The sequence below is a fragment of the Acartia tonsa genome, chromosome 12, assembly GCF_053477335.1.
Source record: "Acartia tonsa isolate MP-2025a chromosome 12, ASM5347733v1, whole genome shotgun sequence".
Lineage (NCBI taxonomy): Eukaryota > Metazoa > Arthropoda > Copepoda > Calanoida > Acartiidae > Acartia > Acartia tonsa.
Window position 1 is genome coordinate 13,648,462 of NC_137271.1, and position 20,334 is coordinate 13,668,795.

The following is a 20,334-nucleotide window of genomic DNA, read 5'->3' on the forward strand; positions in this document are numbered from 1 at the left end:
ATAAGTTATAAACTGTTTAACAGATAGACAGACAGACTTACAAACAGACTGGCAGACAAACAGACAGACAAACAGACAGACAAACAGACAGACAAACAGACAGACAAACAGACAGAAAAACAGAAGACAAACTGCCAGACAAACAGACAGACAAACAGCTAGACAAAGAGCTAGACAAACATGAAGACAAATAGAAAGACACACAGACATACAAATAGCCAGACAAACAGACAGACAAACAAACAGACAAACAGACAGACAGACAGACAGACAAACAGACAGACAAACAGACAGACAAACAGACAGACAAACAGACAGACAAACAGACAGACAAACAGACAGACAAACAGACAGACAAACAGACAGACAAACAGACAGACAAACAGACAGACAAACAGACAGACAAACAGACAGACAAACAGACAGACAAACAGACAGACAAACAGACAGACAAACAGACAGACAAACAGACAGACAAACAGACAGACAAACAGACAGACAAACAGACAGACAAACAGACAGACAAACAGACAGACAAACAGACAGACAAACAGACAGACAAACAGACAGACAAACAGACAGACAAACAGACAGACAAACAGACAGACAAACAGACAGACAAACAGACAGACAAACAGACAGACAAACAGACAGACAAACAGACAGACAAACAGACAGACAAACAGACAGACAAACAGACAGACAAACAGACAGATAAACAGACAGACAAACAGACAGACAAACAGACAGACAAACAGACAAACAGACAGACAAACAGACAGACAAACAAACAAACAGACCAACAAACAGACAGATAAATAAAAAGATAAACAGAAATACAATTCTAGATAAACTGACAAACAAACAGACAGACAAACAACAGACAGATATGCAGACAGAAAATCAAGTAGAATAATGCACAATATGGCTATGCACTCATGTATTTTATTGTTCTTGTTAATATACATATTTTGATCCCATTTAAACTCTGAACCTTTTTCATTACATTTGATCTCGCTTGCAAGTTAAGGATATGTAATTAATTTCCTCCCAAAGGATTATAATAACAAAATTTTTTAGTTTTTTTCTCGCTAAAAATAATTTATCTTTCTCCATTTTCAATTTTTTCTCTCTCTCTCTTTTTCTTTTTTTCACTAGTATATAGAGGCATTTTATTTTATAGGGGGGATAGGTAGATGGCAGAAAATAGTCTAAACCAATCTCAAGACTTTATTTTAAAGTCAAAATAGGGGTTTGATTTAAGCTGGTAGTTTCTCCCAAAATACCTATCGGGCTTAAAACCCCTTCGTTACTCATTTTTAAATAAATTGAAAATAAGAGAGGGTTAGTTTTTTTCTTTATGCCTAAAACCAATTGCGCCTATATATGCGATGCCCTTACCCTGCTGGTCTACCATATATAGTAATATAAGTTAAGATAACCAAACCTTAGGTAAAAAAAAAACACGAAAGGCATTCTCTCTTATTTTTATATTTTTCCAAAATAAGATGCCGATTAGAATTATTGAATTATAAGTGTTTCCAAGCATAGATCTCGACCGAATATGCAAATTTAAATATCGATCTATCTATCTATTTATTTAACAAGAAATAGTTATTTTTCGCTTCGCTTTCTGCGGATATTAAAATGAAAAGTTAAAAGATAAACAGTTTTTTTAAGTATGGCAGAGAACCGGTTCTAATCAACGGATATTAATAGGTTTAGAAGCCTTACTGAAATATCATTCTAAAATGCATTGATTGAAAAGAATATAAAAAGAATGGGAGAAAGCAATAGTGATATTGAAGATAGTTAATTAGTAAAATAGCAAGATAGATAAACAACTATACGTCACAGAAGGGCAAAGTAATAGATTCCAATACACAGTCAATTATAGAGTAGCTTCGCAACAAAAAGATGGTCTATTTATGCAAAATAAGGTACACTTTATATCACATCATTTGATCTTATGTCCTAACGAAACAACAAAAACATGAAAGCTAACGTATAGTAAACTTTATAAGTTGCTATAAAACAAATTAAGCATAAAATAATATTTATACTTATTTAAATTATTTTTTTTCTTTTCATTTTAATATCCTCAGAAAGCTGTCTATGATCCAATAAACCTATTATAAATACTTAATAATATTTTAGTATTTTAATATAATTTGATTTTTTTGTTTGTTTTAATTTTGCTCTCATTTAATTTGGTTGAAATTATTGATAACTGTTTTATCTTTCTTTCTCTCCCTTCATCTATCTCTCTCTCTCTCTCCCTCTCTCTCTCTCTCTCTCGCTCTCTCTCTCTCGCTCTCTCTCTCTCTCTCTCTCTCTCTCTCTTCTCATTCCTATATCTTTTTTTTATATCTTTCGTATGTCTTTAACCCCTATTCCAATTTCAAGCATAATTTTTAGATACATCTTTCAACAGTGTAAATTCATTCCTGCGAAAGTTTTTAAAAAGCAAGCCATAACAAAAAAAACTATCTGGCTGAAATTAAAATATAAATTCATTTTGGAAGGTATTGTAAGCAAATCGCAGATCATTTATTTAGATTTAGTACATCAATCTAAACGCCATTATAATAACGTTTTCTTATTCATTTGCTTGAAACGTTGAGGGCTTTTATTGGATTTTTTGTTGTTTGGTTCATTAAGTTGGGTGTCTAAAAGTTTCAACCACTAATTGTATCTACAAATAGGGTAATTTTGTTTATCATCATTGGGGATTTATATCAATCGTCCAATGGCTTATCCCCCTAGATCCCTGCTGGCATGTAAGACATGATTTGGTATGATGCACGATTTAAGCAAAATATGGGAAGAACAAAATTGGTGTTTTCTTAATACGAAAAATAAACGCGTGTGATTTTAGCTAAAACAGTAAATCACCCTATAGATTTTCTGGCTTGATATAAAAAAACGTTGTGCAATTCGGGAGGGGGAAGGATACATAGCCATAGACATCCCCAAACATAGCCAAGGAGGATACCATTGTCAAATTAGTAAAGTAAAAGAATAGAGGGGGCTTGAGCTATATTTAACTCTGTCCATAAGGTGGGGACCTTGTCCCGATCTTGTATTGGGTCTTTGAAATCAGCTAATAGAATCGGAAATATAAACACAGCCAATTACATGCAAGTAATTTGCTAACAGACGAAAAGGTCTTTACTACTTTGGTCAGGATTACACATCTATATTTTTATACTTGTACTTTTATTGTCAAGTTAAACAGTCAGCGGTTATAAGGGGATGAGATTGTTTTATCATCCCTTGTCCTATCTCTTTATCCCTGGCATAATTGAAAGAGAAATATTTAAGTCATGATATGCCAAAAGTTGCACATACACACACACACACACACAGATACGCACACATACACACACACATACATACATACATATCTTTGCATAGAGTTGGGACACTTATTCTTATGTGGATTTGAATTGAATCTTGTAATTTTTGTCGAGATAGATTTTCAAATAAAAATATATAAAAAAAATTACATACCTATAAAACGGTTTGGCTGTTAGAATATTCAGGGATCTAAAGGGACTAGACAATGGCCAAATAATTGAAATACCTCCCCAATGATAATACACAAAATTACCACTTATGTAGATTATAATTAGTAACGTTTGGACATTCGACAATTCGACAGTCCCCAAAGTTGTTAAGCAACTAAAAAGAAAATGTGATTATAAAACTTTGGGGACTAGTGTGATAAACAGCTCAATGTCCCCTCCCTCCCTGCTATATTCATTATACGATTTAAATTGATGAAAATATGTCTGTATTCACTTGCATAGATCACTTAAACTTAAAGACTATAGTTCCGCTTAAACAATTAGACTTAATTTTTATCAAATTGATTTTTCCTAGAACGAACATGTAAAGAAACAGACTGATAGACCGACAAAAAGAGAAACATACAAACAGTCAGACAAAGTAAATTATATGGAAGAGACAGACAAAATGAAATATAGATAAACCAATAGATAGATAGACAAACTAAAATGCAGAGAAACAGTCAAACGGAGAGACAAAAAAACATACATAGATAAAGACAGATAGACAGACAAATAAACAGACAAACTAACATATAGAGAAACAGATATATAGACATAAAAAATATGACTTAAAGAAAAATAAATAGATAGACAGACAGATAAAGTGACAGATAGACAGGAAGATAAACATACATATAAACAGACAGATATATATACATACATTATACACTGTATACAGTCAGATAAACAGACAGATATACACTGATAGATAGACAGATAAGCAGACAGATATACAGACAGATACATAGACAGATAAACAGACAGATAGACAGACAGACATATAGATATACAAACAAGCACATATTAGGGAAACTTACAGATAGACAGACAGATAGATAAACTAATATACAGAAAAGATATACACTAACAGACAGCTTAACAAGTTTAAAGATAAATCGAAAAGAAAGATAGACAGACTATAATTTTAAAAACGGATGTATTAAATTATAGAGTAGCTGTACGACATAAAAATGATTTAAGGCTCGTGTCTTCCAAAGAACTTTTTTCAACATATGATGTTCATGATCTAAAAAGCCTTTTGATGTCTGTTTTTTTTTGGTGGAGGGTACAGGGTGTCTGAAAAAAAAATAAAAGACCTAGAAATTTTGATCGTATATGTAGAATGTAGATCTATCTGTGTCCCTAAAGATCTCTTAATTGGCTTAAGTAACAAGTCTTTAATTTTATTAAAGGTTTATGTTAGCTTACAGGTTTCAGGCCATTTACAAGGGTATTTCAACGGTAGATAAAAATAATTATATTTTATTAATATAAATTCTTGTTAGTTATACGGTCACGGAAAATAAATTTTTGGTCGTTTGATAGAACCTACATTTTGGAGTAGCTGCGCGCCACTAAAAATCTATAAAGCACACTTTTAAATAGCCACCCTGTACGTTTTTTGCATACATATATGCTATTTATGTTAAGAAAATATGAAAATAATGACTCTTAACTTACATTAGAATCTGTTTTAATAATGGATATAGTATACGTGGATGTATTGACAGGGGAAAATTTGTCGTCAATTTAGCAAGCTAATATGAACCTCATTTATTGGTCAGTCGTTCAACCAGTAAGAGGGGACGGGATTGGGTTAAGAGGTGGAAGGACAATATAGTTATTTTAGCCAGATGTGAGTATCAATTTATAGGAGTTTATGTAAATCTGGTGCATCATCCAAGTAGTTATATATCGATTGTTTCAATGGGTTAACAGTTTTAATTTTCATTAATGCTTAAAATAAACAACAACAGTAACAGTGAAAAAGCTATATTCGAAAAATAGAATCTTTTAAAAAATCTTTTGATTATCATTTAAACCAAATTATACTCATATTTCAATAGCATGTTATAAAACTATAATCAATTAGAGAAGCTTCTCTTAATTTAAAACGTGCCTGGGAAACGTGATTTTCTCGGTTGCTGTTTGCGATAGACAGCTGAAATTTGTTGTGTAGATTTCTTTTATCAAAGAGTATCCACAATTAACTTGGTCCGTAGTCTGTCAGTTATGCTACAAATGACCAATACATATTTTATGTAAATAAGTTTCATCATTTTTTAGGTATACATTTTTGTATGACACTGAACATCTGCTTTATAAATGCTTTTGTCCATTTGTCCATCCATAATTTTTTATGCTTCGCTGATTAGTGATGTTATCATCCTTGTTTTAATATTTTAATTTTTCTTTCAGAACTGGTGTGTTGTGGAGTTGTCCTCTAAGCCAACGAGAAGATGACTGTACACCACTAAGGTAGGACAGACACACTTGGTGAATTATAGAGTAACTACTCTTTAATACCTAGCTTAGTATGGACGTTGGTCGCAAGCTGCTGATATACTACTGTTCATTCAAAATTATTTTTAAGGGGGTAGGAAAAAAGCATAAAACTATTCCAAGTCAAAATCTCAAAAAAAATCTAAAACCGTCACTAACATCCCTATGTTAAGGTTCCCTAACATGGAGAACTCAATCGGTTCAGTATTAAGCAAGATATTTTCGATAACTTTTCTAATCAATATTATACGTATTGTCCAACTGCATTTTAAAAGGATTAAAATTAGAAGAAGTTGTACTTTTCTTATTGGTATAAATAAATCTATCAAAACAACTTTAATTATTTTTTTAGATCTGTAGTACCTGGTTATAAAGAGCCTCCCAGATATGATGAAAACCTGGATGACCAGTGGCTTGGTGTGTCGGTCAACTCACAAGGACCAGGTAATTGAATATTTTGTCTCTATCTATCTGCCTACCTGGAGGACTAGTGGCTTGGTGTGTCGGTAAGCTCACAAGGGCCAGGTAAAATTGAAAAAAAAATTCTATCTATCTATCTAATTTTCTATCTGGATGACCAGTGGCTTGGTGTGTCGGTCAACTCACATGGGCCAGGTAAAATTGAATATTTTGTTTCTATCTATCTGCCTACCTGGAGGACGAGTGGCTTGGTGTGTCGGTAAACTCACAAGGGCCAGATAAATTGAAAATTTTGTTTCTATCTATCTATCTAATTGTCTATCTGGATGATCAGTGGCTTGGTGTGTCGGTCAACTCACAAGGGCCAGGTAAATTATATATTTCTGGTTACAAGGAGCCTCCAAGATATGATGAAAACCTGGATGACCAGTGGCTGGGAGTGTCGGTCAACTCACAAGGGCCAGGTAAAATTGAAAATTTTGTTTCTATCTACTTGTCTACTTGGATGACCTGTAACTGGAAGTGTCGGTCAACTCACATGGGCCAAGTAAATTATTTATTCCTAGTTACAAGGAGCCTCCAAGATACGATAACTCATGGATAACTCATCTATATCAACATATAGGACCTGGATACTCCTGGGGCCAGGATTATTTATACATAATTATAATTTATCGTAGGAAAGAAAATGATAGTATGTGCCCTGCCCATTGATATGAACGCATTGGACCTGGATACTCCTGGGGCCAGGATTATATAGACCTAATTATTTTTTATCTTAGGAAAGAAAGTGATAGTATGTACCCATCGATATGAACGTGTAGGACCTGGATACTCCTGGGGCCAGGATTATATATACCTAATTATTTTTTTATCTTAGGAAAGAAAGTGATAGTATGTGCCCATCGCTATGAACGTGTTGGACCTGGATACTCCTGGGGCCAGGGACTCTGCTATACATTATCACAGAGCTTAAAGTAAGTATATTATTTACTCTTTAATATACTTTTTTTTCACAGATAAACAAATCAATCTTTTTCTGTCATGTAGCAATTAAATTTTTTATCATTTTTTTTACTAAAAGCCCTGTGATTTAGACAAATTGATGTAGAATAAACGTGGATATTATGACAGGAGGGTCTGATGTCGTCAATTTAGTCTGCTATTTCCTATGTTATTTATTGGTCAGATCGTTAATCAAGTAGTAAGTGATGGGGTGGAGGGGGGGGGGGATTGATGTATCGTAATTTTAACCCGCTACAAGTTTCACTTTATTTGAGTACATGCTAATCTGGTGTAATATCCAAGTAATAATAAATCCATTTTTAGACACGAAGAAACTTGGGAGCCATGTGCTGGCCGTGACACTTCCGCTGCCCATGAACAGTGGGGATATTGCCAGGTACTAATTTCATTTTCAAGAGTTGGGGATTTGTCAAACAAGGAAAAGTATGTCCATTAGTAGCGCAGGAATAACATTTTTATGAGAAGAAATTTATACTAGAAAAAAGGTGTACCTTAAAAACAAAGAAATTTATTTTCTAAATCTTGTTTAGATAGTATGAACTACTAACTTTATTCTAAGGGGTAATTTTGTTTTACATAATTTGGGCCCCAATAGTTTTATGATTTAGTACTTAAGATTAATTACTTTAATATTTATCTTTTTTGTAATCTATCTGATTCTTTTAAATATAACTCATTAATAATAACATTTTTATATAAATTTGTGTTATATATAACTGTAGTTTTATTATTAAATTTCATATTTTTAAATATCTGTATAATTTCATATAAGAAGAAGGACATTGAGCAAAAAAAACAATTGTCGAAAAACATGATTTTTTTTGCAAAGTTATGATATGCACATGTTTTTAGCCAGGGTTAAGGGATGATTAATACTAAAAAATCTAGCAATAAAGATGTTCCCAGTATGGCCTCTAAACTGAAAATAATCCGCTGGATTAGAACCGTTTCTCAGCTGAACTGACAATCATGTATGGCATCGTATTACAGACAGTTTTCTACGAATATCAAAATAAAAATCATTAATATTAATACCAGTTTCATTATTCCTGAGGGTTTTAATATCCGCGGAATGCTGTCTATAATGCGATGCACTAAATGACTATTACTGATTTTCCTGTATTTTTTGTCGGGAAACTATCTCTTAATCCCTGAGTTAAAAACTATTTGCAGAGGATTTCTTTGCAAAAAAAAGATTACAAAGTATCACGAAATAACAGGACTTCTATCGGTCTATCATTCTTAAAATAAATATGTTAATCTATTTATCTATGATATATCTTATAACTTCAAATTGGTATTTCTAAGATCTTATTATCTATCTATGTACTATATCTATACTATCTTTTTTTATATTATTAATTTTCAATTTTTAATCTATACCTCTATCTACCTATCTATTTTCTAATTATAGTCTATTCTTGTCATATCAATTATAAAATTTTCTGTAAATAATTATCTATCTATCCATCTATAATTCTATTTTCTACTGATATATGATAAATTAACATGAAACATGTGTAGAAAAAAAACATATAAAAACACGCAAAGGTCATATACAATTATTATTGTTTTTTGCGCATTTTTTGCACAAACAATTTAGAGAAATTTATAGACACCTAAATATGAAGGCTTTACTTAAAAGTGCAGTTTTTTTTATAGGAACAAGTTTTTAAAACAAATTAATAACTATGTTTCGATTAACGCACCTAGCCTCTTGGGGCTTTGCCCCATGAAATGAGAAATCAAGGATAGTGCACTGTATGATATGCCATTACCCAACAAAATAGCTTAAAACCACCGCAGGATCAGTATCTATATTACCTGAAAAGTAGAGCCGAGTGGCAATAGGTTCAGCGGTTAGGTTAGGCTACTGACAAACAGAAGGACGGACAGACGTACAGAGACCATATCTATAATACAAAGTTGAATGATGTCTGTCCGTCCGTCCCTTAAAATCTTGGTAACCACTGAACCGATTGGATTTTACTCTTCAGGAATTATACCTACTTGTTCTGTGGTGGGTTTAGGCTATTTTCTTGGGGGGGTGGAACACCCCCAACCCCCCTTCCAAAAAAAATCGCCCTTTTTTAAAATCAGTTTGAAATTCGTGACTGCATCCTCAATTTCTTTTCTTTATTAATTACCTCTTGGGGCAAAGCCCCTAGAGAATAGGGGCGAAGCCGCTAGTTACTTTATATAAGGATAATTGTAAATTAAACAGTTTTGTAATTTATATATTTTTAAAGATCTCAAGGGGGTTAAAAGTTAACAAGGATGGCATCATTCATAACATATAATTTATTTGACATAATATCTTGAACAATGTTTACTAGAAATTTTAGAATTCTGTCTTATGTAGCAGCAGAGTAAATCATTTCCCATATTACAATAATTTTTGGACGAGCGGACATACGGTATGATTTTAAAAAATAGTCGAATATCTTTGATATCAGCTGAGTAAATTGCAGCTCCCCTTATATAGAACATACAGACAAAGTGAGTTATAGAGTAGCCAAGCTTTGTAAAAGATTAAAAGGTGAAATTAACACTTAACCCTAAAAATGACCCTATATGCTCCTTTTTTTTCTTTTTTATGCATACTAATAAATATTTTTTAAATTATAAAAACGTTGTAATAATGCAGTTTTACTATTTTCTGCTTAAACAGCACTTTTTGTTCTGTAAGTTGATTAAATAATGTATTTGTGTTCACGTCAAGCCATGTGACAAACATTATTTTTAAGGAACTCTTTTCTTTTCGGATTTTACCGTATTTTATTTGGGGGGTCAACCCTCCCAAGGGGCGTTTTATCTTGGGAAGTTTAAGGCGGTGCTCAACCCCAAAATAGTTATGAACCTTCCCTGCACCTGTAAATGAGAACCATATCGGTTCAGCTGTTAGTGGAGATATTAAGCTACAGACATCCTGTTACTTTTATAACATATGAAAAAGAAAATAGATTAATTTTACTCCAAATTTATATGGTCATAATCTAGGAATTGATCCATCTATTCTATAGGTATAGGAACAATAGATTTCCCTTTATTTGAAATCAAAATTACCAGGGCTCGGCACTCACACATCAGCCGCGATTAAGCCTCAAGTTTAAACCCGTTTGGAGGGTTCAAAAATTATTGTATAAAAATTGTAAAAGGTTGATTTTCCTGAGGCTAACGTGAGGCTGCCAAGCCCTGAAAATTACTTACTCCTTCTACCAAAAAGATCACTATTTCAAGAATTCCCACAATTGCTCAATAATTTCAAAACAGCCATTTATCATAAAGGTAATCCCTAAAAAAAATAAAGTTTTAATCTTAAGGATAATTAAAAGGAGCAAGAAAGCCCCCCTCCCCCCCACTATATTTTAATTTTAGGGGGGTATGTTAAGATATATGAATTTAGAATGGGGTTCAATAATCGTTTATTTTTTTAAAAATAGCTTTTTGTTCAAATTATTTCGAGTATTGTTGAAACACCAAATTTCATTTCCCCTTCACATTTGTGTCAAAATTAACAATAGAATTGTCAATACATTTTCAAACTTTGATAAATATTCTACAAAATTGAATTTCAAAAGCATTGGCATGTGAAAATATAGTAAGGTTAGGATGAAAAAAATGGGGGAAGACTATTTACAGTCCATTTTCCACTATATAATAGGATAGGATAAGTAAAGGCTATATAGTGCAGAATTAGCTACCAATATTCTTGTTCTACTTTTTGTTAAAGTTCTTCTATGGGTTAAGGTTAAAAATTCACATGATATTTTAATTTATTTCAGGGACTTTTTGATAAACAAGCAATGATCTATTAAAATGATCATTATTAAAAAAATGTATTATTATACAACATTTTCTTAGAAATTTTTGGGAAAACAAATCTATGATTATCAGTAGTAAAATCTGTGTATGGAAAATCATCCATGTCTATCCATGTCGACATCTAGATAATACATTGACAAATAATATGTCTTTGTGGGTTTGTGTGAGTGTGTGTGTAAATTATTCTTGAACAATGAAGAAATTTTCAAATCTATAATACAAAGTAGAACGATGTCTGTCTGTTTGTCTGTATGTCTGTTTGTCTGTGTGTCTGTTTGTTTGTAGTTAAGGATCTCGCTAACCGCTGAACCGATCAGGTTCCCCTTTACAGGCTAGCTTTTCATAGGTCACGGGAAGGTTTATAACTATTTTCTTGGGGGGTGGGACACCCCCAACCCCCCCAAATAGAAAAAATACCCCCCCAAAAAAAAAATTTTTCTTTTTAAAACTAAAATTAAAATAGTGGGGTCGATTATCCCCCCCCCCAAAAAAAAAACTTCCCCCCCCAAAAAAATTTTTTTTTTAAATTTTTCTTTTAAATCTAAAATACGAAAAATTGGTTTGATTAAACCTCTTGGGGCAAAGCCCCTAGAGGCTAGGGGCGAAACCACTAGTTCTCTAATAAAGTAAAACACGCACGCAATGGGCTAAAATAACAATTTACCCCTTCCACCCATTTACTGCATCCCCTCCCCTCCTACTGGATGAGATAACTGATTAATACATGATTTCCATGTTAGCAAGCTAAATTGAGGACAATGTAATATCTTTTAATGAAGATTTCATCCAACAGTACCAAAGCTATTTTTATACCCTTAACTTTTCTTCTATATACTTGAAAAAAACACATTGATCACGTAAAAAATCGGTGATTTCACTCAAAATACCTGTTGAGCACTGACCCTAACCCCCCCCCCCCTCCATTTTTTTTCAATAAATTGGAAATATGGGGGATATGGGATTGTCTTTTTCCTATACTTACACCTATATAATATTACAAAACCAGCTCTCAAAAGATGAACAAACAAACGAAAAACTATTCCCCTACCCACCTTCTTTCCAATTGTTTCAAAATAAGGAAAGAATTGGGTTCATTGCTCAAAAGGCAACTTAAGGTAAACCACCAACCATGTAAGAAGGCTTGTTTGTATGTATTTCTAGTACGTCTTAAACACTTTAATTAAAGCATAAATTTTATCTAGGATATATCTGCCTTTGGTAGCCTTTAAATATGCTCTATTATACTGTACATTTCTTACAGAAGAGAAAGATAATTCCGTTCTATCTTATTTTTGATCAAAAATGTGTTATTTTAGTTCATTTATGAAGTGATAAAAAGTAGCTCTAACAGATGGGCATGTTCCTTCCATTTAGCCAATATTGAAAAGAAGCAAAATACCTATTACTTTTTTAACACCTTTTTATTTTAAAGTAAGAATGTTTTTAAGACATGAAAATATATTTCGATTTTAGCAATTATTTCAATTTATTTTGTCTCTTGTAGACGGGAATCAAACTATATTTGCTTGGTCGGTATAGACTCCTAACACTCCTGAAATTATTTAATTGGGGGGGGGGGGGGCTATTCATTTTATCAAAATATTCAACCTATATATTGTCTGTTTTGTGTTAACATATTTTGTGATGTTTTATGGAGATGTTAAAACACTCCATTAGATCAATTGAAGATTAAGACGGTATTTCTATAAACAAGGATAACAACATTCACAAAACATTACACGAGTTGTATTATAATTATAGAAAAAAAGCATCAACCGAGTCATAAAACAAAATTTTCAAACTTCTAAAACCTATGGTTTCTATTACTTGAATAGATTAAAATTAAATATAGCTTAAAGATTTTCAACATATATGCAGTGTTTTAAATCAATTGGACAATTCAATATCTTATAAAGTCAATCACTGAATTTTTGTGCATACATATTTGTCTCGCCAGACTACTTTTTAATGACACTTAAATACATATCTAATAAAAGGAGAATTTTATGCAAGTTGAATCAACTTTCCTAATATCTTATTTCAATATGTATGATGAAATTGATAATAATTGTATATTTTTTTCATTGCCCTATAACTGTATACTAATTATTGGTGAAAAAGTTTAGACACTGTTAGTTTGTACAACCTAATCAAGATTCAAAACGAGTTTTTAAACCATGAAGGGGGCAAAGGGCAATATAGTTTTAAATTCATTGTATATGCCCCTTCCTAATTTTTTCTTTCAAAGCTACTGCATAATGTAGTATCGTCATCATTCCTTCATCCAACGTTAAGAAAAATTATTGTATTTCTTGATTATTGATTTACTGCGCTTCTTATGAAAATATTTTTCTTGTATTCATTCGAATCCGGTGGATAGGAACCGGTTCTCATCCATACGAAAAAACTAACTCTTGCATCGTATTATATCCAGCTATCTACGAATATAAAAATTTACAATCATAATATTAAAACCATTTTTTTTAGACCGTGCCTTCGGCACCTCGGGGCTAAAAAACTGGTTTAATCTTATATTTGTACATTCTATAACCGCGGAAAGCTGTTTATAATACGATGCGAGAAATAACTATTCTTGTTTTGTTAAACTTTAAAATAGTTTTACTCTCTTTTTTATTAGGCGATAATTTTAGTAAATGTTTTATTGTAATTTTTATATCTTTTATTGAAGTACAATAAAATTGAATAATGTAGGTGATATAATGAAATGTTTCAAAATTGTAGAAATGAAAATAATTGTCTTGCCCCTTGATCTACATTCTACATTATGTAATACCAGGGAGGGAGGGGACATTAGGCTGTTTATTACACTAGTCCCCAAAGGTTTATAAAAACTTTTTCTTATTTATAACATTTTAAAGAACTTTTGTTAGATTTTGATTGGTTGGCTCATTAAGTTAATTGTCCAAACGTTTCAACCACTAATTTTAATCTACACAAGAGATAATTTTATGTATTATCATTGGGGATGTACATCAGCCATTGTCTTATCCCTTAAGATCCCTGTGTCCTATATAAAAAGTAATATACAGAGTAGCTGCGCTCCTTAAAAAAACGCTGTTTAAAGCCCATTTGTACAAAGATAGTGTAGTAATAATATGATTATATTTTGATTTAATGCCAGTTTTAAAAACTTTTTCTACAATAGTTTAACAGTTTATTGTTAGGCTAGCTCATGTAAAAATGCTACTGTTATAACGATTTAGGAAATAAGCCATATTTTGAAATTCATACATATAGCCAAAATGGTGCTTCAAAAATATAGATTTTTATCACTAATTGTTCTTCAGTATTTATTAAGCTATAATAATTGGAAAGAATTTTAATGAATATAATAGATTTGAAATCTGCATAAAATTTTAAGGAATTTTTATAAAATTCGTTTTTTGTATAATTCTTTATCTATAAGCGCAAATACAAATTAAGTTAAATAATTTTGACATCTGTGATTGGTGGATTGAAAACTATCTGCGCCCTGATTGGAGAAGCTTAAGTGACGTACATCATTCAACCAATTAGAGCGCAGGTAGTTTCCAATCCACCTATCCTATTGGTCAAAATTTATTAACTTAAATTGGATTTGCGCTTTTAAATAATGAATTATATAAAAAACGAATTTTATAAAAAATCCTTAAAATTTTATGCAGATTTTAAATCTATTATATTCATTAAAATTCTTTCCAATTTTTATAGCTTAGTATTTATGTTCATTTTTCTTGTCTAAATTGCTAATTTGTATTTGTTCAGTTGTCTTTAACGGATGTTGCGCCGCTAACATCTATTGTAGGAAGGGTAGTGAAATAGCCTAAAACCATCACAGGACTTAACTTTGTAAATGAAATAATAGTTTTTTTCGTATGGATGAGAACCGGTTTTTATCCACCTGATTTGAACGAATACGAGAAAATAAATGATTTTGATATCTATCTGTAGCTGTCTTACAATAAAGAACTCAATCGTTCAGTGGTTAGAGAGATCTTAAAGAACAAGAAAACCTTACTATTTTATATAATAGGACTATAGCAGAATAGTTATTTATAAACAGTTTTCCGCGAATTTTCAGTGTAGTGAGAACCGGTTCTTTTCCAGTCAATCCAATCGGTTTCGAATCCCATTCTGGAAAAGTTGTTATTTTGTAGCAAGTTATGTGTTGATGATATTATCAAAATCTCAAGGCATTTCATGCTGGGACCTTAATGTAATAATAGATGTAGTATATATACAATATACATGGAGAAATACTACTTCATAATGAGGCGTTAATATTAGAGAAATACTATTTCGTAGTAAGACCTTAATGTAATCATAGATATAGTATATATACATAGAGAAATGCTATTTTACACGAGAACCTTAATGTAATCATTGATATAGTATATATACATAGAGAAATACTATTTCATATTGGGACCCTAATGTTATATTAAATACTAGCGGCTACACCCCTAGAAGCCTCTAAGGGCACTTAAGGTAGGAGAGGGAAAAGTTGACCTCATCCCATTTTAAATTTGAGTTTCAAAAGAATAAAAAAATTTTTTTTGAAGACACCCTCCCCAAAAATAGTTTAAAACCTTCTCAGGACCAAAAAGAAGCTTCACTGTAAGGGAGAACAATATCGGTTTAGCGGTTAGCGAGATCCTTCGGGACAGACAAAAACGCTTCCTACTTTATATAATAGGATAGCATATATACAGTGTGTTTTTTTTATGAGCCCTTTTTTGAAAGCAATTTTACCCCACTTATAGTTATCAGAATTTAATGATTAATGGCTTATTTTCTTTGTTTTTTAAGGGAAATTATGAAACAACCAAAAAAAATTACAGTTTTTGTTGAAAAAGTACAGTAAAGTTGAAAATTAAAAACTTAGGTGACAACATCTAAAAATGGTTTTAGCGCATTTTTCTTATGCTCAAAATTGGATTTTCAGTAGTCGACTTTGGGGGGCCAGTACTTTCTCCCTGATTGAGATATGGCCTTCAAACTTTGACCTATTCTAGAACATGTCCCCAATAGTATCTGTATAAATTTATAGCTCTATATCTCAACTTTGAAGCGTTTTGCAGCCATTCTTGCAAAAGGTAGAATATTTGAACATAAGAAAAATGCGCTAAAACCATTTTTAGATGTTGACACCTAAGTTTTTAATTTTCAACTTTACTGTACTTTTTCAACAAAAACTGTATTTTTTTTGGTTGTTTCATAATTTCCCTTAAAAAACGAAGAAAATAAGCCATTAATCATTAAATTCTGATAACTATAAGTGGGGTAAAATTGCTTTCAAAAAAGGGCTCATAAAAAAAACACACTGTACATAGAGAAATACTATTTCACTTTGGGACCTTAATGTAATAATAGATATAGTAAATTTAAATAGAGAAATACTATTTCATATTGGGACCATTATGTAATACTTGATATAGTATATTTAAATAGAGAAATACTACTTCATGTTAGGACCTTAATTTAATAAAAGTAAATGTAGATAGAGAAATACTATTTTGTACTTTGATTTTAAAGTAGCAGTAGATTTAGTATTTAAACACAAAGAAATACTGTTTAAACTGGGACCTTAATGTAATAAGAGAAATAGTAACTATATGTACATTATACATAGAGATTTACTATTTTGTACTTTGATCTTAAAGTAGCAGTAGATTTAGTATTTAAACATAAAGAAATACTATTTTATATTGGGAACTTAATGTAATAATAGATACAGTATGTATAGTTAATAGTTATACATAAAATACTATTTCATAGTGGGACATTAATGTAATAATTGATTTTATTTAAATAGAGAAATACTATTTTATACTTAGATCTTATTTTGATAACAGATATAGTAATTTTACATAGAGAAATATTATTATAGTGGGTCCCTATTGTAATAATAGGTATAGAATACAGGGTGCGGCACATAAATCCTGACATTTTTTAAACGGCCATAGCGTCAAAACTACTTGACCAATCAGGACGTTTGACCCCTTTATAGAAAGCTTAGGTAATGACCTTTTAGCACAAAAAAATCTTTGGACGAAGATGGACGTGTACACCGAGCTGGCCGCGCATATGTTCAACAAGGCAGATTCCAAATGTGCCGGTGGTTTAATGCGCAAAATCACAAAACGTAGGATCCGACAGGGAAGGAGTTGGAATCTTGACCCCAAATTTTGTGAGTGTCTTAGGCTCATTGAGACACACATTTTGCCGTGTTTAAATCCATTTTAGCTTTATACTAGCCGAAATGAGGTCGATTTTTCAAGATTTTGAGCCTTAAGAAATCACAAACAGTAGGGCCCGACAGGGAAGGAGTTGGAAATTTGACCCAAAATTTTTTTGTGTGTCTTAAGCTCATTGAGACACGCATTTTGAGTACTTAAAGTCCACTGTAGCTAAATCCTAGCCCAAATGAGAGCAAAAACATTGATTTTGTCAATTTGGCGGTTACTCATGTTCCTAAGGAAATGTGGCCTCCCAGCAGCCCGATCTTAATTCAATGGACTTTTGGGCCTGAGGCTACTTTGAAGCATGCACCAATAGATGTGCCCATACCACAAAGACCTCCCTCATTGCCACTATCAATGAGAACTACGCCAGCTTGGACAGGTAAATTTTGACCTGGACCTGCCGGCGGTTGAGGAGGCCGGTAGAGGCGGTGATTGAGGCTGGCAGCGATTTTGTTGAATAATCTACTAGTCATATACCTATTTTGCTTCCCAGTTTTTAAAATTCAATAAAATCTTTAAAATTGACGATTTTATGTTCATTTGTTTAAAAATTAGAATTTGTCCGGACTTATGTGCCGCACCCTGTATATTCATAGATTTTACACTAAGATTTAAGTGCAATAATATATTCTGTATATTAAGACAATTAGATTTCTAAATGTTCAATACGTATATTTCTACAACTATTTAATATATCCTTTACATTTAAGTGCAAATGACTAGCTACCACTTTGTAGGATTAACTCAGATTTTTTTGACTTATTTGTATTTGTCTTAAGTTGCATGCCAAATTTAAAAGAAACGAAAAGAGCTCCTAAACATGCCTTTAATTTGATGATATAATGGTCTTATCAAATTAAAACATTAAATAAAATGTTGGGTTTTTTTTACTTTTCTGAGTAAAAACTTTAATGATATACACAAAATTAACATTTTAGTAAATTTTTCTGTGAAGATCTTTCTTAGTGTTATTCAATTAAAATTTTGATTAGGTTATGCTTTAGCCAAGATATTAATACATATCTGTTACTCTAGCGTTTAGTGTTACGCTCTTGCAAGTGGTCTGTTGGTTGATGGGATCGAATCCTGTATACAATGCGTGAAAAGTTAAGACAACTCCCCCCAAAAGCAAGGACCCCTGGCTAGCAGACGAAATTGAATTTAATTTGACTAAAGTTGCGTGACATCTGTATAAATTTAAATATGTCTAGAAGATACAGACAAACAAAGTGTGTGCAATCAAATGGTTAGTTTCTGTTTATATTTGCATTTAAATTACAATACTTGCCAAATAAGAACAAATTAATTTATCAATAAGGGAGGGGTTTATAAGAGTAATGATAACAGGAAGTAGGGACTGATAATTTTTAAAAGATTTCATTTATTTGTGAAAATACTCAGGGATACAGGGATAGGACCATGGAGACAAATTAATGTAGAATTTTGGCTCGGTTAGCTATTCATTATTAAATAAGAATTTATATCAATCAAACTGCTATTGTTCTAGGATCCTCCCTTATAGATCCCCCTTAAACTGAAATGTTTAAATATTTCCCCTTTTTTGGAATAGGGGTAAGAATTCTAGAAATTAAAAATGTATTGTATATTGTACAGAAAGGAGACATTATTCTCCATGTTTTTAATTGCTTTATTATTACTTGGATGTTGTAACAGATTTTTATGTACTCTGACAAAGTGTTGCCCCCCCCCCCCCCAAATCCACATTTTTAACCCCATCCCCTTTCCTCCTGCAGGAAGAACAAACTAACCAGTATATGATGTATATATTAGCAAGCTAAATTGACAACAACTTTTCACCTGTCAATATATCCACATATATCCTATATCCATTTTGTTTTTACATAAATTGTACCTATCTATGTTTTTTAATTTTATTACTTTAATTGCCTAATTTTTGAATGAATTCATTCGAATCCGGTGGATAGGAACCGGTTCTCATCCATACGAAAAAACTATGTCTAGCATCGTATTATATCCAGCTTTCTACGAATATAGAAATGTACAATCATAAGATTAAAACCAGTTTTTTTAGCCGGCGCCTTCGGCACCTCGGGGCTAAAAAAACTAGTTTTAATCTCATAATTGTACTTTCTATATCCGCGGAAAGCCGTTTATAATACGATGCGAGAAATAACTATTCCAGTATGGCTTCGAAACCGATTTGTATCCGCTGGATTAGAACCTGTTCTGACCTATGCTAAAACATCATGTATCGTATCGTATTACAGACAATTTTCTACAAATAAAATAATTTTTCTGGCTCTGGCCTTCGGGCCCTTAGGGCTATCAATACTAAAATCAATCTTTTTTTATTTTACCAATCGTGGAAAGCTTTCACAAGATGCGATTAATAACTATTATGATATCTATTTAACAATACAATATTTGTGTGATGTATAGTCCCTTTCTTCCTGACTTGAGAGCAATGTATGTATTTTGTATATTAGCTTTTAGTCTTTGTGTCATCGGTTTCGGAGCAAGACATTGCTCTGCAACACGACACAGACATAAAAGTGAATAGTTGTCTTTATATTAATGTTATTATTATATGTTAACTTTGTATTGAATTAATACACTTTATAAGAATATTAAGCTGTTTGTTCTTGCTATTACTATACGTCATTTTGGCGCAGTAGTGTAGTACGAATCTATAGCTCAGATTTTCTTTTAATTGTATTATTTCTTTGCTTTTGGTTTTTGTTCAGGATATTTGTAGTGACCAGGATGGACATTTCTGAATGGAGGAAGATGTCTCAGGTGGAGAAGGATGAGTACATGATTACTTTTTGGGGTACGGTCAAGAATGAGATTCATGCTATTGGGACTAAACTTGATAATGTGGCGGCGGAGCTGGGTGGGCGTATAGCGCCACTGGAGACGAAAATTCAAGAGTTGACGGATAATGTTGATACTAATGTTGCTGCGGTTACTGGACTGGCTAC

General features: G+C 32.1%; 1 protein-coding gene across 1 annotated transcript in view; it reads left to right on the forward strand.

Annotated features, from left to right (window-relative positions):
• Positions 1-20,334, forward strand: part of LOC145333023 (integrin alpha-PS1-like) — a 170,749-nt gene that overhangs the window by 75,024 nt on the left and 75,391 nt on the right. Inside the window, exons 4-7 of the mRNA XM_080178176.1 lie at positions 5,772-5,831; positions 6,208-6,299; positions 7,156-7,252; positions 7,605-7,677. Of these exons, the coding sequence (XP_080034302.1) occupies positions 5,772-5,831; positions 6,208-6,299; positions 7,156-7,252; positions 7,605-7,677 (322 nt within the window). The remainder of the gene's footprint in view (positions 1-5,771; positions 5,832-6,207; positions 6,300-7,155; positions 7,253-7,604; positions 7,678-20,334) is intronic.